Source organism: Myotis myotis, unplaced genomic scaffold (genome assembly GCF_014108235.1).
Source record: "Myotis myotis isolate mMyoMyo1 unplaced genomic scaffold, mMyoMyo1.p scaffold_m19_p_13, whole genome shotgun sequence".
Lineage (NCBI taxonomy): Eukaryota > Metazoa > Chordata > Mammalia > Chiroptera > Vespertilionidae > Myotis > Myotis myotis.
In genome coordinates this window covers 50,925,291-50,948,369 of record NW_023416317.1, presented here as the reverse complement: position 1 = coordinate 50,948,369, position 23,079 = coordinate 50,925,291, and the positions used below count along the sequence as shown (strand labels likewise).

General features: G+C 45.6%; 1 protein-coding gene across 2 annotated transcripts; it reads right to left on the bottom strand.

Moving 5' to 3' along the window:
• Positions 1–3,199: 3,199 nt before the first annotated feature.
• EXOG (exo/endonuclease G) lies at positions 3,200–22,881 on the bottom strand. 2 transcript variants are annotated; one of them, XM_036333186.1, is made up of 6 exons: positions 22,677–22,881; positions 20,767–20,916; positions 16,973–17,112; positions 15,278–15,354; positions 12,890–13,004; positions 3,200–4,166 (listed from the first exon to the last, which is right to left on the bottom strand). In XM_036333186.1, exons 1-6 carry the CDS (start codon positions 22,837–22,839, stop codon positions 3,705–3,707), a joined length of 1,107 nt encoding a protein of 368 aa, XP_036189079.1. In that variant the 5' UTR covers positions 22,840–22,881; the 3' UTR covers positions 3,200–3,704. The 2 variants fall into 2 exon arrangements, with proteins under 2 accessions (XP_036189079.1, XP_036189080.1); XM_036333187.1 differs by lacking the exon at positions 20,767–20,916.
• Positions 22,882–23,079: the final 198 nt, after the last annotated feature.

The following is a 23,079-nucleotide window of genomic DNA, read 5'->3' as shown; positions in this document are numbered from 1 at the left end:
GCTTGCCACAGGACTCCTGCCTGGGGAATGTGTGTCTGGGGGGGGGGGGGGGGGGCAATGCAGGGCATGGTCTGGTTCCAAATCCGGTCGGTCATTAGAACCGCCAGTACTGCTTGTTTAAAAATATAGACTCTGGCCTCACACCAGATCTACTGAATCAAAATCTCCAAGCGTGGGATTGGAAAAGCTCGCCAGGCAGGCGGTTCTAGATTGAGACTAGACAAAATACAACGTATGAAACGACTGAGGCCTAGATGTCTTAAAAAATATGAAGACATTCTGGGAACACCCGGGCAAATTCTAAGAGAGGTTGTTTATTAGATAATACTGAATTCTTGGTAATGTTCTTACATGTGATACTAATAGTATTTTGGAAATATAGGGAGTGGCTTTGTTCCGAGGTGATACAGGTCAAAGTATTAGAGAGAGAAGTGCATGTCTACAACTTTTTTTAAAACAATGAATGAATTTTTAAAAAGCAAAGGAGAAAATATTGAGGCCGAGCGCATTCATTGTACTCTTCTTTCAACTTTTCATACGCTTGAAATTTTTCAAAAAATGGGGTGGGGGGAGGTAAGCTACCTGGGCTCTGATGGGAGCCCGTGAGGCCCACAGACAAGACAGCCTTGCGGTCCCGTGTGGCCCGGGAGCCTGCAGCGCCATGAGGCTGGCTAGTGGCTTGCAGAGCCTGAGGCTGTGTTGGGGCGGTGTTCGCGGCTGAGGCTCTGGTCTGGAGTCTCTGGGTGCGATAGAGGCCACAGCGCCCCATAAGGTGCTGTGCACTCAGGGGCCGACCAGTCCCTGGGCCGTGTTGGCAAACTCAGGAACTCACAGGAGAAGCCATCCAGCACATCCAGTCACACACAGCCATGTCACAGCGCCGTTCGTCCTGCTCGGCCCTCTCTAACCCCGGGGTGGGTCCCTGGAGGTGGGGCTGGCCTGGAGCAGTCAGTGCTGGACTCCTCGATGATCTCCATGAGGACATCCAGAAAAGCAGGCCAGACCGAGGCTGGGCATGGAGGCAGCGGGAGCAGGAGGTCCGTGCTTGTCACGAGGCCTCCCCTGACCAGCTCCACTGAAATGAATTCTAGCAAGTTACACGGGAGAAGCTCATTTCCCTCACATCCCTGTAATTGCGTTATGTGTACATATTGGTGTCACAGTCTCAATCCAGAGACCGAAATAAAAATGTCGCGAGGGATAGACATTGATTAGGGAGTGAGCCCCTCACCCAGACGCTTCCAGCAGCAGAGCCCACCAGACGGGACTGGCCCTTCCCCCCTGCAGCCTCCCCTGAGAAAAGAATCCCTGGGTGTACATGAAGCAGAAGGCAGGGTCCCAGGCTCAGCCTGAGAATATGGCAGAACTCAGGAAGGGACGACTGGATGGTGATACGCTTGGGTTCCATGTGAGGCGCTCCTTTGATCAGATGGACACACGTCATGCAGGGGAGAGGCCCAGGGGGTCTGTGCGTCCAAGGCCGCTATGCCATGGAGGGGCCCAGGGGATCTGTGCATTTGAGGCCACAGGGAGGCCCAGGGGGTCTGTGGGGACCCAAGGCCACTCTACTATGGAGAGGCCCAGGGGGTCTGTGCATCTGAGGCCACAGGGAGGCCCAGGGAGTCTGTGGGGACCCAAGGCCACTATACTATGGAGAGGCCCAGGGGGTCTGTGCGTCCGAGGCCACAGGGAGGCCCAGGGGGTCTGTGCGTCCGAGGCCACTATGCCATGGAGAGGCCCAGGGGGTCTGTGCATCTGGGTTCAGATAATCCCAGTCCCACTGGGGGAGGCTGAAATGGGCTGATCCAGAGCAATTCTAAGCTCTGCCCAGTATTTCCATTTTAAAGTTTGTTTTGCTGGGACTTTTAATTGAAACATTGAGGCCATTCAAACATCACCACTGTATACCAACAAAACGTCTACATGTAAAATGATAGGGCCACTGCACTTTCTAAACCAGTTATCTCTGTTTTTCACAATGATCAGGTAGTATTTTACAAAGTGAGTAAACACTTAAGATACTATATTGACTTAAAAGTCATGAGTCCCTGCACAGCAAGGACAGAAGCTCGGCGGCTGTGGATATTCAGGTCCGAACAGCACGGTGGCAGGGCGGGCGGCGGGCACCAGGACCTCTTCCCCAGAGCCCTGCTCAGGCTCCTGGAGAAACACTGGGACCCTCTGTCACCTCGCCAGCAAGGAAAGTAGCAGCTGTTTTGGTCACAGTGACATGCTGGCTCTCTACCCCTGGGGAGAGGCTGGCACAGCTAATGGGGAACAGTGTGCTAAGAGGACGGTATTAATCAGACTACCCTGTTCTGTCGGCCCCCCACTTCTTCTTTAGCCACAAAAAAAAGCAGAACACGGTTCATCCCTGTCATCTTGCCTTTACCTTAAAGCCTTGGCATTTTCGTGAGAGACATTTCTGTTCTGGTGACACCACTTGGAACGGCAGCAGTGATGTAGCACGTTCAGACAAGTTCCTGGGTCCTGATTTGACATCTCACTGCCTATCCTTAGGACGCCCATGACAGATGCCTCGCAAACCCCAGTCTAGGGATCTGGCTCAGCAAACACGTTCCCCCAGCGATAACTGCCTTTGGGCCACTGGCGCAAACACCACCTGCCCTGCGCTACCCAGGCAGACACAGGCACAAAGCATGAGCAGGTGAGTCGGTGCACAGAGCCTTCCTGGGTCCCTTAATCTGTGGAACAAAAGGCTCAGCTGGAAAGCAAGGAGCGCACGCACTGGGCACCATGGAGCCTGAAAGGAGCTGCATTTCCGCAGGCCAGCAGGGACTCTGCTAAACCCACAAAGACGTCCTCCAACCTTCCAATCCCGGTGACTCTCTCTTCCCAAAGAGCTAAAGAGGGCGGGAGCCAGGGGACAGTGAAGCCCCTTTGGCTTGAGGACAGACAAGAAACCAGACGCCTCTTACCCAGCAAATCCCGTATTTGAGTCCAAAGCCTGTGTGTAGGGGAAGCTTTGAACGGACCTCGTGGCTCCTTCTTAGTCCTTGTGCCTCATTCCTGGGGGGTCACTTCCTCAGAAAGGTAAACCCTGGATTTACCCACATATTTCCTCACGAGTCAAACGAGGAGAGTGGTATTTACCTCAGAGGGCCTACGGCAGAAATCGCAGGCCCATGAGAAGAGCAACCAGAAACAAATACACGGGTGACCTAAAGCAGGCCTACAGTTGTGAGTATGCGAAAGTTTATCTGTATTATTATTACATTATTGTATGAACAACCGTAAATCTGCTTCTGCCCTGCCCAGCGTCATCCTGTCGACAGGGTAACACAGAGGCACTCCAACAGCTTCTCTAAGACCCACTCAGGTCCTAAGAAGGAAAACGCAGCACAACGCTGGGTTCCAAGAGCGCCGAGCTGATGCATGAGAGACTGTGGACCCGGAGACGAGAAGGTAAGATGCTTCCCATACAGAACACTCCGAGGGGCACGATCTCGCCATCTCACACACAGTCCTCCGGCTGACCCGGATCAACAGGTGTTGCAGTTCCTTTAAGTTAGTTCCACATCAAATAAAATACTAACCAAAAAGGTTTAGCTCTTTCGTCTTTTAGGGAGTTTAGTCCTAAATTTAGGATTCCATCATTTTTTCAAAGAAGCAAGCCTCTCAAATACATGAGCCTGAAGAGGGCATGTGTCTCACTGCAGTAACACCACACTCCGAGGTGAACACTAGGACGGCTTTCTCTCCGGGAGTCCTGCCTGCTCCTTAGCTTTGAGTTCTTCCAGTTTCCTCTCATAGCAGGTCATGAAATAATCATCGGGCTCAATCCCTGCGTTCTTCAGGTTCTCCATGATCTTTTCCAGTCTGGGGACCGATCGGGCTCCCTCAACCTTTCTTGTGCTCAGGTACAGAGTGAACTCCTGGAAATCCAGGAGCTTGCAGGTATCCACAGAACAGATATTCCTGATACCATTCGTTCTGTCCAAATGAGGGAAAAACACCAGTCCCGACAATCTCTCCAGGTCCTGAAGGCTCACTTGGAATTCACTGAGTTGAGGTTGGAAGCCAATGGCTTCATTGGGCACCACGAAGGCCCCTAGTGCCAGCGGTTCCGTCGACTCTGGGCTTCTGCGAGCCAGGATCACCTTATAAAGGTGTGAGGGGACCGCCACGTTGTCCTCACCGATCACCTAAAAACAAGGCAGCCCTATTAGTGATGCTAATCGATGCTAGCAGTTCCCAAATGTTTCCTGTGAAAACGTGAGATGCATTTCTAAAAATGCACTGACAAGATACCCCATCACAATGAACTTACATTCAACTGCCAAAGGTAAAAATAAACCAAAATACAGACTCACAAGGAAGATGAGCATTTAGTAGGCAGTGTCTGATCACAGTCTTAGAGATAACGCCACCCCAGAGCCGGGTCACAGCCCTGCTCTGTTTGTAGGACAAAGGGATGCCAGAGTCCTCGGTTTTCAATGGACAGGAAAGGCTGTAATTGTCACTTCATCTCACAATCAGAACTTCTGGTCTCTAAACATTTAAAGGTCAAACTGCCAGCTTGGAACTCCCGCTCTAGAAATCAAAAGATGCTCTTAGTTTATCAAATTCACAAGGGAGCTCAACAAACAGCCTTTACTTTAAAATGAAGTAAATGTAAACGCTGCATGCTGGGAGGCTTGCACACGCTGGGGCCAGACACAGCTTCTGCAGGTCATCAAATCAAACCCTTTGCAAAGGTGTCCACACAGCAAGAGGGCCTGGGCCAGGCCTGGAAACAACATGGCTGCTCGTGAAGCTTGGCTATCGTGATAAAATAACACTGTGATGAGACCTTCAAATCTCCTTCCAGTGGGTTTAGAAGCCACATCTGTTTTCTCAGAAAGAAACCTGCACATGCATTTCCTTAATGGCCTCTCGTACAACAACACAATCCAGCACCACTGTGCTCGGAGCCCCCTGCCCTTCTCAGGCCTCCTGCCCGAGCAACCCTGCTGGTGCGGGGGCCCTGCGGGGCCAGATGAGGCAGAGGGCCGAGAGCCGCAGAGGGCTCTCTCTGCTTTCCCCAGGCTCCTACCTACATGGCACGCAGCCTGAGAGCTCCGTGGCCATCTGCTGTCTGGCACGTACGGAGGTCCCACTGCCAACACCACGTGCAGAGCCGCAGGGAAGACCCATCCCAGGAAAGATTTCTATAACTAACTGCCTCTGAAGTTAGTGAAAATGGCTGATCAGGGAGCAGTTTAAAGTCTATGAAATTATACAATCTATAGACACAAAACCCCCACCCCCTCCAACAAGTCATGTATGCAGCTGGGAGGAAAACACTTCAAGGCAAAAACACACTGAAGGCAAACTCCATGGAGGTCTACAATGAGCCCAGAGATCACCAGCAGATGTTAATTCAACTGTGCAACCCCAGGGTCCTGTGCCTGGCACTGCTGGAAACACAGGGATAAAGCTTTAAAGTAAATACCTGCTCTCCAGAAGCTTCCCATCTCTAGGAGGAATCCACACACAGCTTTCACTGCAGGTAGGATGAGGTGAGACACCACTACAGAGCACAAGCAACAGCCCTGAGGGGCCGGTGCAGGGAAGTCAGGGACCAGGACGGCCCGCACAGCTGCAGCTGAACCAGGGGGAGTTTATACGGGCATCAAGCGTTCCAGGCACTAGCTGGGGAGCCTGAGGTTGAGCAAATCCTTGGTGCCACCTGGTGGACATCCTCCCTCACTACAGTACAGCTCTCAGACCAACCGAAAGGAACCTTGGACACCATTTGATTGTTTTCTCTCCTCAGGGGCTCTCTGTCTACAAACAAATGGCGATTTTCAAAAACAATTAATTGGTCAGGTTCATCTGCTGCCAACCAGGGCTTCTAATCCAGTTCATTAAATTCCAGCCCAAAGCAAGTAAGTTTGACATTTTAAGAGCCATCGTTTTACCTCAAGGAAATATAACATTTCTATTAGGTTTTCAAAAACTCTCACAACACCCAGAGGACCTCTAGCACTGCTTTCGAGGAACCTCAGAGACCAAGAAGTTCCTGCTACGCACAAGGCGTGATTCTCCCACCACGACCTTCTCACACTATTTCAACAAAGAGGGGAAACACTATCCCTGGAAATAAAGAGAAAAATGAAAACCTAGCCACTCACTATCCTTTTTGATTCAGTCCGCTTTGTTCTCAGGAAGTAAACATCTTTAAGACAATACAGAAACCAGTCCTATTTGGAAATTGAGAAAGCCCATTGTTTCTTTCTTGAATTTAAGACTTAAAAACAATCCTGAAGTATTTTAGAGCTACCATCTTCTTTGTAGACAATTCAACCTACATAATAAATTTTTCCACTTTTGAGGAAACTGGAAGACTTTCAGAAAGTGTTTCTGGACACTACGAGGGTACTGAAGCAGAGTTAGTGGTAGGGTACTAAATCCCAGAGACCTGCTCAGTCCTGGCTTTCTGAAGCTGTAAGACTCGCCCACCAGGATCGTCTTCACTGATTCATAAAATAGGTAATAACCCCAACTGCCTATTTCAGAGGATAGTTATGAAGACACACAGACATGTTCATTAGAAAAAGGAGACTTTTAAATCTGCAAGACTTCAATAAACAAGCTATTTTTGTAGTGCATATCATTCAAAAGACAAGAACACAATTGGTACAAAAGATAGTTCTGCAGAGGGACCGAGGGGAAACCTGGGTCGAGCGAGATGAGACCAGTTAAGGGAGCCACTAGGTTTCAGGAGGAGAAAGCATGGATGCAAATGATGCCCTAAGCAGAGGACTCGAAGACTTAACACAAACGAAACCCTTTCCACAGACGACTTCGGTATAAAAATACTTTACAAAGAAATCCTTGCTGCTGTCCAAATACCAAAAAGCACTGAACTGTTATCAGATGGTAACAAAAACTGGAAATCAGCTGGGAGTGACTAGAGATACAACTATACGCTGGCACTCACTCGGGACTTGAAGTTAGTTTTAGTCTGTGCTGGCCTGGGTGTGTTTCCTTCCGTGTAAGAGACAGAAATGACCATCTGCTGCTTTCCCCCACCTCCATCCCCACCCCCAAATCCACACACACAGAGCTGGGCCTTCGTGATGTATCAGTGACCAAAGACACCAGCAGCAAATAATACCCAGTCTAAGTCTGCCCTTCTTCACATCAACTAGGCCTCAGGTGAACTACTAAGTGGGATCGTGAGAAAAACATCTGTACCTGCTAGAACCAGACAGACATAAGATACTGGGGTTTCAAAAATAAAACTCTTGGACACATCGAGAGACCAAGCCCTTAAAAAAGTCATGCCAATCAAGTGAAAGAAACCATGACCCTATATAATAAAGAGCTAATATGCTAATTAGACCGAACAGCAGAACGACTGTCCGGATGACTTTCCGGACAAAGCCAGGGCTGCGAGGGCCGAGCCCCTTGCACGAATTTTGTGCATTGGGCCTCTAGTCATGCCATAAATCGGGACTCCATACCTGAGAGGACAGAGGACAAGAAAAGAGGGACTCACATAAGTGTGGAAAGTCAGCAGGAACGTGGCCAGCCCGTGTGCCATCTGTAAAGTCTCTGCAGGTGCTGCAGCTGTGCAAACCCTGGGAGACAGGCCTCTCCCACTGGGGTACCTGCTCTGGGCAAGACACCGGGACTGCCACATCACCGTAAAACAAACCCTGTCTTCCCAGATGTCAATTCTACTTGAATATTAACCAGTAAGATAATTTTTCAATTAAAACAGATACAAAAATGAAAAGGTTTGCCTAAAGATAAAAAAGGAATTTTTTTTTAAATTACTCCCTGATCACTTCAAGTGATGCCTTAAGATCCCTGGGCATGTGTTCCACGCCCTGCGCTCCAGGAGTGGGTGACAGCTGGTAAGTAATGCTGCAGAGGGAACACAGACTGTTGAGCACCTGTTACCAGCACCACCGGGTCATAAAACCTGAAGCTCACTCTGTTGTCAGATCAATTAGAATGCTCAGGCCAGAATCCTCCGGTGTGTTTGTCTTGTGTGGAATCGGTCTCTTCTGGAAACACGCACATCAGAGCGAGCACATGGATGGCCTCAGCTATAATAAAGGGGGTGATTCTGATTAGAGCTGTCAGGTGACTCACTTCTGGTAAAATCACTGCTACTTACATCCCCTGAGGCTCACATTCACGCAAGTCCTATGATGCTGTGATCCTTCCCTACATATTCTTCGGGACATTTCTGCCTGCCTGTCAGGAATCCTCCTCTTGGCCCATTTTCTGCTATTTTTGTGCGCTAGCAAAAATCACTCCTAACTGCTCTCCAGCCACACTATCTTTTACCTCCTGGCCTCCAGCTTCTGTATATGAAGAGCGCAGCAACCCCTCGGGAGACTTCTGAGAGCTTCAGAGAACAGTGCTCCGAATAACTGGCAATTCTCACACAAGCAGGCAGACCCACGCCTGCATCTCGCCTTCGACAATTACTAGCTATGCGACTTGGACTTGACCCCTCGAAACCTCAATTTCCTTACCTACAGAAGATGACTACTTGGATGTGAGGGCTGTTTGTGAGGACTGAATGAGAGAGATGTATAGAGCTACTTATAGTGTGGTCTATATGGCCCTCAATAAATACCAGTTCATGTGCTGCATTTCCTCCAAAGTATACACATGTATGCTTCATGCTACATAGAAATCTAAATAAATACCCTTACTTTTATTAGGTACATTCTCCTAAGATACGGTTCAGAGAATACTTGTAAATAAGCAGTAAATATTAAAAGGCGGGATCTGAGAAAACAAAATGCTTCTGGGCACTGGGAATTCCCTGGGAAACAAGAATTCACAATTCAAGTATTTACTCCTTGGAGGAACAGACCGCCATCTCGGGCTGGGCAATGCTGGGCCCTCTCTCTCAGCATCGCTAACGGACATGGTTTTGCCCACAACTATTTTACGTGAATTGCTAGCAAACAGCTGAACTTTTAACCTGGGCACTCAAGGTTTTTAACACCTGGCCCCAGCCACCTTTCCTTCTATTTCTGTCTCTTTCCTAATATGAACGCTCCAACCCAAATGTCAGGAGCTCGCTGCTTCTCAGCACACATCCTACCTTTTTCTCTGTCTTCTGTTTTCCTCCCATGTCTGTTTTCCTTAACCAAATTTTTTGTCCATACACACATAAAAAATTTCTAGCCCAATTAAAGTGCCAAGCTCTGAGACAATTTTTCCAATTTACTCAGGGATTATATTTTGCTTTAGATATAGACATAGATATATGCTGATATGCTAAAGATTTTAAGTTTAAAATTTCACCTGAAAGCAAGTTCCATTTGAAAAATAATGCTAAATCTAACAAAAGCTGTTAGTTGATTACAGAGAAATTGTTAGTAAAAAGTAAAATATATAAAGGTATATTTTACTTTGATATAATTCCAAGAAAGAATGAAAAACTATATGCCTCACTAGAAATATAGATTCCTATTAACATTCAACTTTACATTCACATCCACCTCCCCGCCTCTCTCTCTCTCCCTCCCTCCCTCTCTCTCTCTCTCTCTCTCTCTCTCTCTCACACACACACACACACACACACACACAGTATGCTTTCTTTATGACCAGGAACTATAAATCTCATTCTCAAAAACCAGAGAAAAATGGAAAATGGAGAAAAAAGGCTCCCAATAGCGAGCCACTAAAGCAACAGAATTCACATGCTTCTTTCTTAAGGCTCTCCCCGCCTATTATAAAAGGCTAAAAATAAATGTGGTGAACACACATGACAAGCCAAACAGCCGACCGAGCACTCAAGAATCAACTTGTCATCCAGATCTTGGTTTCTAAATACCAACCTCCATTAAAAGGAACGAGGGCTTCTCGGAAAAACGGATAATCCCAGAGTTTGGCCAAGATGAGCTTGGGAAATCACGTTACCCCAGAAAGCAGGAAATGCTAAAATGATTAGAATGTGTCAAAAGGACACAGGCGACAGCTGGGAGGAGCTCCACTGCCCAATATGGGAAAACCTGAGCATCAAAATGAATACACAGTAAACTGATTAAAACTCACTGAATAAACTAAGAGCCCATGAGTTCACGCTGATAATATGAAGGCTAAGCTCCTCCTCAGTAGAAGGTCAACTAATAAAGCAGACGGGGTGGCTCAGGTGGTTGGAGCGCTGTCTCAGGCACCAAAAGGTTGCGGGTTCGATTCTCAGTCAGGGAGTGTGGCAGGCAACCAATAGATGTTTCTCTCTCTCTCTCTCCCTTCCTCTCTCTCTAATATCAATAAACATATGCTCTGGTGAAGATTTTTTAAAAATGCAGAAGGAATAAGAATTAGAAAATCGTCATTTGGCAACTATTATAGTAATAACTGATTCAGGGAAGAATCATTAACAGGTGCTAAAACTAGCAGGTGAAGGGAAGAAAATTTACATGGTCTCAAAGTATTTCCAGAGATCACTACTTCATTTCAAAGGGGAAAATGGTAACTGAGCAGTGACTGAATCTGCAGGAGACCACCTTAACCACGTGACCGAGGCTATTATCGTCAATAGCAGGACAAACAAATCACATGCATCCTGAAACGACGCACTGAGGCGCACACAGGAGCACCGCCGTGGTGTTCTGCCAGAAACATGACTGAACCAAACCACCAGGAAACAACAGATAGACCCAATTTGAGAACATACTGCAAAACTGGCCTGTATTCTTCAAATGTCAACGTCATTAAAGACAAAAAGGCTGCAGGACTAACTGTTTCAGATTAAATGCATCATCCTGGATTGCATCCTGCATCAGTTCTCCACGGATCATTCCTTCCTTGAAGTGCTTCCGTCACTTGCCATGTGGGACCCCACTGATTCTTCTCCTGCCTCAGAGGTTGCTCCTTCTGTCTCCCTTGCTGGGCGATCCTCCTCCTCTCAACCTCTAAGGCAGTGGTTCTCAATCTCCTGGCCCTTTAAATACAGTTCCTCATGTTGTGACCCAACCATAACATTATTTTCGTTGCTACTTCGTAACTGTAATGTTGCTACTGTTATGAATCGTCATGTAAATATCTGATATGCAGGATGGTCTTACGCGACCCCTGTGAAAGGGTCCTTCGACCGCCAAAGGGGTCGCGACCCACAGGTTGAGAACCGCTGCTCTAAAGGCCTGAGTTTTCTGTGGTCCGGACCTCAGATCTGTCCTCTTTTATCTATACTCATTCACATGATCTCATTAGAGCTTTAAATACCATCTGTGTGCTGACCAGTCCCAACAGCCTCTCCTCTGAAATCCAAACTCACAGCCTAACTATTCAGTCTCCATGTGCACATCAGCAATCTCAAATGCATACAGCCAAAACACAACCCAACTTCTATCTAGCCCCTAAACCTGCCCCACTCTGGTCTTCATGATCTCAGACTGAAAACCTAGGTGCTATCCTTGCCTCTTTCCCCCTTATTCTACTACTAATCCACTAGGAAGCCCCACGGGTTCTACCTGCAAGGCACATCCTACATCAGACCACTTCTCACCATTTCTACCACCACCTCCCTACTCAAGTCATTATTCCTCATTTAGACCATTCCATTCGCCTAATTGGTCCCCTATTTCCACCTCGTTTCCTGTTCTTCACGTGCAGCAGCCAGCCTGGGCTTTAAAAATGTAAACGAGATTATGCCACTGTCCTGATGGAAACCTTACAAGTGTCCTACCTCACTTAACACAACCCAGACTTCCTCCCAGTGCCTCCCTCCGTGACTTACCCCTTCCCCTCAGTGCGCTCTCGGCTCCAGCCACACTGGCATTCTAGCTGTTCCTGAACACACTGAGCTAAATCGCGCCCGTGTCTTGCACCTGCTTGGCAACTCTTCACATGGGTTGCTCCGTCATGTCCCTGAGATTTCCGCTCAGCCTCACTTCCCCGAGTGGCCCAGCCTTTCCTTCCCTCCCCGACTATAACTCTCCACAGGTCTTATTTTTCCTGGGCATTTTGTTGATGGTGTACCTCCTCCACTATACTGTAACCTCCATGTGACATACAGCCTTGCTTATTGCTGTATCAGAAGCACACAGAACAGCACCAGGTATATCTTGGAAGCTTAGGAAATATTTGTTGAATAAAAGGGAGGGAGAGCGGAGGGATAGAGAGAGGGAGGGAGGGAAGGAGGGAGTTAACAAGTAGTCTAAATTAGAAAGGAAGTCAGGGGCTCCAAGAATAATGTCTCAAGAAGAAACTGATTTACCTTTTTTTTAAAAAAAATAGTGATAAGGTTAAATGCTCTGAATTAGAAAGTAAAAGCATAGTATTACATTTTTAAGAACAGTAATTATAATACTGTACACTGCCACCTTACTTTCCACTTCTCAGTTTTTTGCTTGTGGCAATACTCATCTCAAGTGGCATAGCCGTAATGATACAGGATTATATCTACTTCTTTACAAGTCCAAACAAACTACTTACACATTCATGATACTATAAATGCTGGTTTTATATTTTCGATAGGCCCAGGATTATAAACTCAATGGCCAAGGGCTAAAGGGAAAATGTAAATGGTGAAACGGGCCGGGTGGACTACGGTGAACCGAAGAGCATGCGCCCAGCCCCAGGAGCAAGCGGCTGCTCTCATCTAGTGAGCGTGCCTGTGGGAATCCATGCCACGTGTGACCGAGTCAGCTGACGTGTTTAGGGGAAGCTGAAATCTGGATTTATGTGACAACTCCCAATTATTAAACATTATCAACTAGTTCAAAACAACATCCTATGCAAACCAAATAAAGCCTCAGCTTATAACCTCTGATACAGGCAAAGCTTGGACTAAATTATAGCTAGCAAACATAACTGTTAATTCTGTTCAATAAGTGAAATGAAAACCAGGAGATTATAATCTCATACAAAGAGCATAAGCCTGAATGTTAAAACATGTCCCTACCTGGTAACTAACTATCTTCTTTCCATCACTTCCAGTCTGAGGTAAGGTCAACGGTCCAGATACAATCCAAACATCGTCAAACCTCTCTGTCAGTTCTCGACAGTACATTTCTATTCTGAAAAACAATGCCAAAAAAATGTATGATATTCTCACAGGCTTAAACGTAGAAAAGAAGCAAACCATACCAAGTCCCTAGGAAAGATGCCAAGGATACTTAATTAGAGACATTAATATAAACAAGATATGGCACAAAACATTGTAAGCATGTAAGCAATGCTGTTCCCAGTTTGTTTACCACACAAAAAAACTTAAAAATCACACACATGAATACAATTATCTAAATTTTACTCTGTGTGCACTGTGTTCATTTTAGAACTGAAATTTTGTTCTGTTTTCTTCCTTATTTTTCTATGCTGTAGTTCTTAAACTTTCACAAGAATGTAGTGTCATTCCAACTAAGTTGATCTTTTTATTTAAGTACTAGAGGCCCAATGCACGAATTCGTGCATGCATGGGTGGGGTTCCTTGACCTGGTGGGCGATCAGGGCCGACTGGGGCTGGCTGGCCGGGGGGAGGGACTGCGGGAGGTTGGCTGGCTGCAGGCGGTTGGCTGTGGGAGCACACTGACCACCAGGGGGCAGCTCCTGCATTGAGCATCTGTCCCTGGTGGTCAGTGCACATCATAGTGACCAGTCTTTCAGTCGACTGGTTGTAATGGTCGCTTAGGCTTATATATATATAATTTCCTATTGTGGGGCAATTGGGTTTATCCTAACACTTGTTATGTAATGCAACATTATATTAATTCCTTAGGATAAACTTCAAGGGCCAAAATTACTTTACTGAGTATTTTAATGACACTTGATATATATGTCCTACTAATATTTTTAATGGAATTGTTCCACTTTACTCTATAAACTGCAAAATGACACAGCAGTTCTACAGCAATCTTTACCACTGGGATGTGTCACTTAAAAACTGTTTTTGCTCATTTCCTGGATAAAAATGGCCAGTGGTTTCAATATGCACTTCTTATACTGCAGTTGAGCTTCATGAGAAAACAATGCATCTCACATTCCTGTTTCATTATCTAAAAAGTAAAGTCACAGCATGTATGCCCAATAACAAAGTAGAGTTTTCCTCCCCAAAATATATCTCTTAGGATGTTAAACACTTCCATATGTTTGTAATCAGACAGAATATGAAAAGGAAACCGTAGGACAAATATCCCAGATTTTCAACAAATAATTTACAAGAAAAAAAGGGGGAAAGGGAAACTTATAATTATAAGGGAGTGAAGAAAAATATCACCCAAATCTACATGTAGACCTTGTTTAAAGCCTGATTCAAACCAATCAACAACAAATTAAAGACAATCAGGAAAATTTGAACACCAACTGTAAAATTGGTAATAAGGAATTACTATTAATTTTTGGTGGCAATAATAGTACCATAGTTATATTTTAAAAGAATCTTTATCTTTTAAAAATATATAGTGAAATAGTAAAATAACATATCTGTGACCTGCTTACACTAATCTGAGTAGAGTAAGTGGGGGGGGGGGGGTAGGGGGGGAGGTACGTAGATGACACAGATGCGGCCCCAACTGATAACCACTGCAGTCAGCTGTAGTGTGCAGGTGCTCTCTTAGTTACTTCATTTTATTCCACAAAAGTACTACTTGGGGAAAACACAGCAACTGGAAACAGTCTCATTCAGTGCTAGTTTTAAATGCTTAAAGAGATACCCTGACAGAACAGACTTAAAACTGGTTAATGGTTATATTTAACTGTACCAATTTTTTTTTTTTTAAGCTAGCAACTCTTGAAATACAAGTAGAGAAAAACATAGTGTTTTCTGGACATATTAAAAAAATACTTTATGCCTTAGCAATAGTATTTCCTTCCAGAATTTGACTTCTTACCAATGGCAAACATGATCAAAATGACTGGCTATGGCCCTAACCAGTTTGGCTCAGTGGATAAAGCGTCAGCCTGCGGACTCAAGGGTCCCAGGTTCAATTCCGGTCAAGGGCATGTACCTTGGTTGCGGACACATCCCCAGTGGGGAGTGTGCAGGAGGCAGCTGATCGATGTTTCTCTCTCATCGATGTTTCTAATTCTCTATCCCTCTCCCTTCCTCTCTGTAAAAAAATAAATAAAATAAAAAGAATGAAAATGACTGGCTATGTTTTGAAGTCTGTTCTCCCATAGAAAACTATACTCCTGAAATACAGCAAAGAAAACTAGTCCAAAGTACTTCATGAAAGTACTTCCAGTAGAAATACCTTTTGATAAACAAAGACAGAAACAGCTGATAAGCAACTAGCAAATTCTCCTCACATCATTCATCTCCCACAGAATCACACCTTTAAAACTCTCACCTCACCTGTTCCAATATCCAGCATTATTATCAAAATTCTGAGGCACAATATTAGAAAGGTAGAAGGTTTCAGCCATGGCTTTCTGTGAAAAGAAATAACAAGAGTCACTTGTACTGAAATGCCTTCTCCCCCGGAGACTTTACAAAGCAGAGAACACCAGCTCCTTATTCATGTGTTAGCTCTAAGCAATTAACTTATTTAGATAAAGGAAAGCCAGAGGTATGCCGGGACACAAAGTTCAATAATGATTATTCAAAATAAGATTGGTGTGCTAGCTTTCTTCATAATTTATAAAATTCAAACCTATAGTGTAGATTCTAAGAACTAAAAGTTTCCAATATGAAGCTGAAGAGTTTTACCCTAAATTCTGGTTTTAAGCCTCTGACAATTTTTCAAAGGTCAACTTTTAGGAATTTTATTTAAGTAGCACAGTACAACTTATCAGTTCAAAGGTGCAGAGAAACATTCTTGTTCTGGCCACTACGTGTCATTCATTTTGCACTTCTGACCCATAGACACAGAGCTCTGTAAGTATATTTCCTTTCGTTGAGCTACACTAACTGCCAAAGCCAGTTACCTCCTCTTCCAGCAGTGGCTCTCACCCTTGGCTGCACATTGGAATAAACCAGGGAACTTTAAAAACATGGATGCCTGGCCCGGCCAGCGGCTCAGCTGGTTGAGCATCCATCCTGTGCACGGAACGATTACTGGTTAGGTTCCCAGTCAGGGAACAGACCTGTGTTGTGGGTTTGGTTGGGGTACATACAGAGGGCAACAAGTTGATGTTTCTCTTTCTCTCTCTCTCTCTCTCTCTCTCTCTCTCTCTCTCTCTCTCTCTCTCTCTCTCCCTTCTTCTAAGTATGTCCTCAAGTGAGGATGCCTGCATTCCACCACCAGAGTTTCTGACTTACCTGCTCTGGGTTACAGCCCTGGGCATCAGGAATTTTTAAAACTCCCCTAGGTGACTACAATCAGTACCTCGAGTTGAGAACCACTATCTTAATGATGAAAATCACCAACAATTCATGCAGTAAATGTCAGTGTCATAAAAGGCATTTATCTTCTTTTTTAGCAGAGAAATTATCCTAAATTAAAGGAGACTGGAGACATATGACAACTAAATGTATTATGTGATTCATAATTGGATACTGGATCCAAAAAAAGCTGTAAGAAACATAATTAGAACAATTTGGCAAATCTGAAATGCAAACTGTATATGAGAAATTATTGTACAAATATACAAAAACACATATGCACACATTTTTGGGTATAATGACACTCTTGTCATATCTACAAATATTCTTTCTTAAATGATACAATCTCCTAAGCCATATATTTTGAAATGAAGTGTTATGATGTCTGTTGACGGCTAAAATTTTATACACACACACACGTAAAGTAAATATCAAAATGTGTTTGCTGTACTCTCTTTTCAACTTTCCTACAGGTCTGACATTTTTCAAAATAAAAACGAGTAGCTTTAGCTCCTTTTGGCTTTCCAGTTCCCTTTTACATGGCTTTAGTTTTCCTCAACCTGTTTAAAAATGTCTCAGCATCTGAGCAAGAAATAAAGTCAGGGAGGGAAAAAAAAAGTATAGAAAATCTCAAGTTTTAAGGTTTGGCTGCTTGATGGTTAATCTCCACGTCCCCCAGTACAATGCCAGCCCCACATTCCCATCCCACCCCCTCAACATGCTTACAGATGAAAACTTGTTATTTCCCGCTGGAGCCATGTGTCCTCGTGACCACCCACTTCCAATGTAGTCCTTGTTCAAGGCACTGAAGGCTGGAGGGATGTTGGGATCAGGCTTGAATTTACAGTTCCTTCTGTCTGCAGCACCTGAAGAAAACCACACAAATGACTACGTTATCAGTGGACCAATGTCCCTCACAATTCTCTAAGCAAGGCAAGCTGGCTGCTCTGGCCAGTCTCTCTCTGAGCAGCTAGTAGTTAGTGACCGCATGCATGTCTCAAGTTCCTGGGATAGTTCAGATACTTCATCTGAATTGAGCAAGGACTAGTCTAGGGAAGAATGCTTTTCATACAGTGTCGTTATCTCATATACTTTTGTTTCTAGCCTTTCAAGTTAAAGGGGGAAATATTTCCTGAATAGTATTTACATAAAAACAATAACCAATTAAATAGCTGAGCTGTCTAAATAAAAAGCTTAGCTACTAAATAAATTCTTGCTTTTTAAAAAGACGCCATATATTGTATTTTGTACGACTGTATTTGACAAGTTTACATGGACTGAAATAAAGGATATATATAGACACAAAACAATTTGTTCTGGGCAGGCACAGCCTAGCTGAGGGGGAGAGTGTCTCTGATATCTTGCTTACTGCCTCTTAAGCCATGACAAAACAAGTATTTAAGTTATGAGCTCAATCCAAAAAATTCCAGAAATAAAACATCTAAGTACCACATGGGAGAGAAGAAATCTCAGTTTTACTTATATTCTGATACCTCTGGAATAGTGTGCCACAGTGGACATCAGCAAATCCTAACTCTACATTTTCTATCATTAGGACAGAGCTTATTAAATTACAACAATTATGAGGATAGATGGAATATACTCAGACTGCTACTAAAAAAAAAAAAAAAGTAAAATGGAGATCAATAAAGTTACTGACTGCAATGTCATTTCATTCAGCCAGGAATAATTTTTAAATTATTAGATTCCAAGGTTCAGAGTAAAGTATCTAATACCTAGCTTTTTAGAATCTTCATAAAGAAAAAGTTACTGGGTATACAGAAGAATTATTAGTAAACTTCTCCAAGTGTCACTACCACTGAAATCGCTTCCTTGCATGCCTGATGCTCACTGCCCTTGAAAAATCATTTGTGGGAATTTCTAAAGGCCTAGGATGAAGATGCCTTCTGGAGCATGCATATAAATTCATTTCTTCTAGCAGGTGTCTGGAGGCATCAGCAGTGGAGGACCATTTCAAACCAAGCTCAGGACTTAAGCTTCCTTGAGCAATCCAGGCTACATGGCTTCAGGCTACAGGTCTGCTCAGGCAGTCTTCGGCCTCAACTTCCCCAGAAGAAGCTTTTTATTCTACTTGTTAGCCTTTCTCTGCTCAGGGCAAGACAACCTGCCATGTAGCCCCCCATGGTGGGCAGGCAAGTTAGTTCTGGTTTACCCTTCCCTAAGGGTGCAGCCCTCTGGGGTTCTAGGTTAATGTTGGGAGGGTCTCCGATAAGACAGTCTACCTTGGGTGAACCCTAGGTCTTGCCTTCAGGCCACCTCACCCTATAAGGCTGCAGAACCAAAGGCACATTGCCTTTGGTTTGCCAGGACTGCCCTTACCTCTCTGGATTCTGGCTTTTTCCCAAATATAAGTTGGGAACCGCCATCTTAATGATGAAAATCACCAATAATTCATGCAGTCAATGTCAATGTCATAAAAGACATTTCTATTCCTTTTTGGCAGAGAAATTATCCTAAATTAAAGGAGACTGGAGACATATGACAACTAAATGTATTATGTGATTCATAATTGGATACTGGATCCAAAAGAAGCTGTGTAAAGAACATAACTGGAACAATTTGGCAAATCTGAAATGCAAACTATATTCTAGATATATAGCCTGGCAATTCTCCACTATCCTGTTGACTCTGCATTTTCATGAGTGTGTGATTTTTTAAAATATACTTCTTACATACCTCTAATAACATTCTTGTTTTTAGCAGGAGAGTTAGTCTGATTAACTTCATCATTACTAAAAACAAGACACTTTACATTAAACTAAAGTAAATCACAGGTACATTCCTTCCTGTTTTCAAATATAAGTAATTGGCTCTATTTTACCTCCTCAAACCTTACACAGCTCATGGGTTTATTATATGAAACTCAATGCTTTTCTTACATGCCCCTGAAAGAAATAACTTAATGGCAGAATAAAATTAGTACAAGCCAAAATACCTTATTATCTTAGGAAAATTTTTGCATTTAAAGGAAACTCATTAGGCTTAAGACTAAATCAAATGAGTTTCCCTTGATGCAAATTTATAATCAAGTCTCAACTGCTATGATAACTGCTCATCAGCTTCTCTCCGGCGGCAAACACATTCCAAGCCTCCTGCTGTTATGCTGGTTGGTGTGCACTCTATGGAGGCACACACTCATTTTAATAGCAGCATTTTTATATACATAAAGATGGCACATGCTGCAAAGCAAAGGAGATATAACTTGTGGGCCACATAGCAAATTAAAAGGCAAAATACAAATAAGAATAAAACTATGACAAAAGGCAATATCCGTAATATATGAGAACTACTACTAATCAATTCAAAAAAGAGTATCCCGCCCTGACCGGTTTGGCTCAGTGGATAGAGCGTCAGCCTGCGGACTGAAGGGTCCCAGGTTCGATTCCAGTCAAGGGCATGTAACTTGGTTGCGGACACATCCCCAGTAGGGGGCGCGCAGGAGGCAGCTGATCGATGTTTCTAACTCTCTATCCCTCTCCCTTCCTCTCTGTAAAAAATCAATAAAATATTTTTTTTAAAAAAAGAGTATCCCAACTGAAAATAGTAAAGGATAATTCACAAAATACTAACCCTCACTGGCAACCAATAAGTGCAAGTAAAACCAGCTATCAAACCGGTAAAGCCCAATAATGCCCATTATGGGTGAGGGTTGAGAGAGGACAAATAGTGATGGCAGGAGTGTAAATTGAAATAATCTACCCAGAAATCAATTTGACATTGAATATCAAGACCTGGCCGTCTTAATTACAGGAATCTCCCAAGACTTAAGGACACATGAACAGACTTCACACACCTACCTACCTCTCCAGTCTCATGTCACATCGTGGCCTCCCTTGCTGCAGCCACTCTGGCCTTCTTTTAGTTCCCAAACGAACACAACTCTTCATACTGGGGCCTTGAAAGATGCAACTGTGCTTTTCTTTCTGCCTGGAATGCTCTTCTCCATATCGCATGGCCCCCCGACTCCTCTGCCATCCCCCCTTTAGGCCACTTGGTTAGAGAAGCCTCGCTAATCAAAATCAGGTTCCCCTGTTATGATCCCTTGTACTCTCCACTGTTCTTTGATTATACAAACCCAAACTACAATCACGTTTCCCTCCGAAAAGTTATCACCAACTGTAATTACACATTCATGATTGTTTGGTAAGTCAACCCACACCCACTCCACCTCAAAGTGCCATGGTCACTCCTCTATCCCCAAGATTTAGCCGTGTCAGACACACTAAAAGTAGCTGTGGAGATAACGAATGGATGTTGCTTATTGCAGCAATACTGATGGCATATTTATGTGTCAACATATGGATCCTCTCAGCCCCTGAGGCAGCTGGGAAGGGTCGGGGGCTCCCTGACTGCCAGACAGGGTCCGTTTATCCAGTGAGCTACACAAACACCATCTTCTAAACGTGCTGTCACGTGAAAAAGGTTGAGCTGATCGCTAATGCCCCGTGTTCCACATCTGGAAACACCTTCCAGGGATGCCTTCACTTCTAACCACCTACCCATGATCTTGCTTTTGGATATATGCTCAAGAACCCATCTAGGCACCCGCTTCGACTGGTCGTAAGACAAGGCATGGTTAGTGTAACACCTCGTCTCCGTTCCAGTTAGAGGAAACCCAAACTGTCCCAAGAGAGCCTTTTCTGCAGAACCTAAAAACGAAAAACAAAAATAACCCAGTTAGTGACTCTTATTAGGAACAAAAAATTGTAAGTAAAGGAAGAGGGGCAAGACTTACAAAGGACCGGCTCAAAAGTTAATCAACCAAGAGATCTTGTTTTTGCAATTACTTGTAACACAGACAAGAGACTGGAGACAAAAGGCAGGTCTTGCCTATATCCAGTTGTGTAGTTATAGCAAGATAAACTGCAGCTCTCTCCTTCACTTTCAAATAAGGACCTGATCTGACTGGTCTTTCACATCGAAGTTGCAAATCGCTGCCCCACAAAGTACTGTGTATACAAAAGCAGCAGAGGAACAACTCTTGTCATTACTAGTCACCGGCATGACTGAATGGGAATGAGCCGCCCTACTCATGATGTCTTAAGAGTTAATGGGGCCTGGCTGGCGTGGCTCAGTGGTTGGGCAGGAACCTATGAACCAGGGAGGTCCCGGTTGGATTCCCAGTCAGGGCACAGGCCCAGGCTGCCAGCTGGGTCCCCAGTAGGGGCAGCCAATCTGTGATTCTCTCTCATCACTGATGTTTCTCTCTCCCTCTGCCTTTCTCTCGGAAATCAATAAAAATACATTTTTTTAAGAGAGTTAATGTGAGGACCAAAGCACGGCCGTTTTAAATTTATTTATGTATTTGTTAATCCTCATCTGAGGATATTTTTTCCATTGCTTTTTAGAGAGAGGGAGGGAGGAAGTGTATAGGGAGGGATGGGGGGAGAGAAAGAGAGACACATTGATTGGTTGCCTCCCACATGCACCCCAACCAGGGTGGGGATCCAACCTGCAACCCAGGTACCTGCCCTTAACCGGAAATCGAACCCAAGACCCTTCAGTGCATGGTCAACACTCTAACCACTGAGCACATCGACCTGGGCTTCAATTTTTTTAAAGGTCTTCATTCACTGACATTATGCCTCATGGTTCTGGTATTGCTGCAGCAAGACAGTAGTAAACCTGGTATTTTTCCTAGTGGGAGAAACCCCGCACGCGTTCAACAGGGAGTTCAGTTTCAAAATAAACCTGCCTGGGTGCCTTCTCCAGTCTTTCAACAAATATTCATGCACGGTCAGGTCTGGCCGGCTGCCCCAATGGGGGCTGATCAGGGCCTGGCCGGTGGCGGGGAAGGGACAGGGGAGGTTGGCCGCCCGCCCCTGATCCGCCTGGTTGGTGGGCTGCAGTGGGCACCACAGGACCGGTCATTCAGGCATCATTCAGGCACCGAGGTCGCTGGCTTTTTGCATACACGGACTAGCTCTCTTGCTAACCCGAGTCTCAGAGGAGCACGTTCAATGAGCTCGCGGGGGAAAGGGTAAGACCGGGCCCACCTGCGGGCGTGGGTTCGGACAGACTCTGAAGACGGGCTCGCTGGCCTTCCTCCTGCGAACCGTACGCTGAGAGCAGCACGGCGTGGGCGCTCACCCGTCCTCCGCACTCAGTGAACGCCCATCACGTTACCCGCCAGCGGCCGGAGTGAGGAGGGACAGAGCCTCGACCGCCTCTCCGGAGCCAGCAACCCGGGGCGGGCAGACAGGAACTCACGCACACGGTGACGAACACGGTGAGGGCAAGGAGAGATGGAATCCCGGGGGAAGGAAGTGGGTGGGAGAGGCAGCCTAGGCTAGGGGGACGCGGGGAGCGGAGGCCGAGCAGGGAGCCGCGCGGGGAGGAGGGAGACATGGACTCGCGCCCGACAGACACCTGGGTCGGGGAAGGGGAAGGGGACGCAGGCCCCGCTCACCTCCCGGCTCCCTCGCCGCCAACGCAGCCTCAGTGCCCTGACTCCGGAGGAACTGCCAGGCCGTGAGCCCGGCTCCCGCGGCGCCCACCACAGCTCCGGCCACGAAGCCGCTGAAAAAGCGCCGAGAGCGAGCGAGCCGGGCTGCAAAACTTTTGGCAGCCATCGTTGCCGCGGCCCGGGGCTGCACGCACGCGCACACGGCTTTGCCGCCTGAAAGCCAATCCCAACCGCGGGACCCAGACGCGCGTGCGCAACCTGAGGCTCTCCGGAGACCCGAGAGGCCCGGAATGCGCACGCGCGCGCGCGCCCTCTCCGCGGAGGGCCTCGCGCGCCCCCTGGTGACACACCGGGAGGCCCAACCGCATCCCCCTCCATCCCTGGTTCCACTTGAAGGTCTTGAACT

What these genes read in the sequence shown, in the direction of transcription:
- EXOG (XM_036333186.1), bottom strand. Translation starts at nt 22,839, where the DNA reads ATGGCTGCCAAAAGTTTTGCAGCCCGGCTCGCTCGCTCTCGGCGCTTT. An exon ending in AATGCTGGATATTGGAACAG is followed by an intron (nt 13,005 to 15,277) that starts GTGAGGTGAGAG and finishes ATTGTTTTTCAG; the next exon opens with AATAGAAATGTACTGTCGAG. An exon ending in AGAAGATAGTTAGTTACCAG is followed by an intron (nt 4,167 to 12,889) that starts GTAGGGACATGT and finishes CCTTGTTTTTAG; the next exon opens with GTGATCGGTGAGGACAACGT.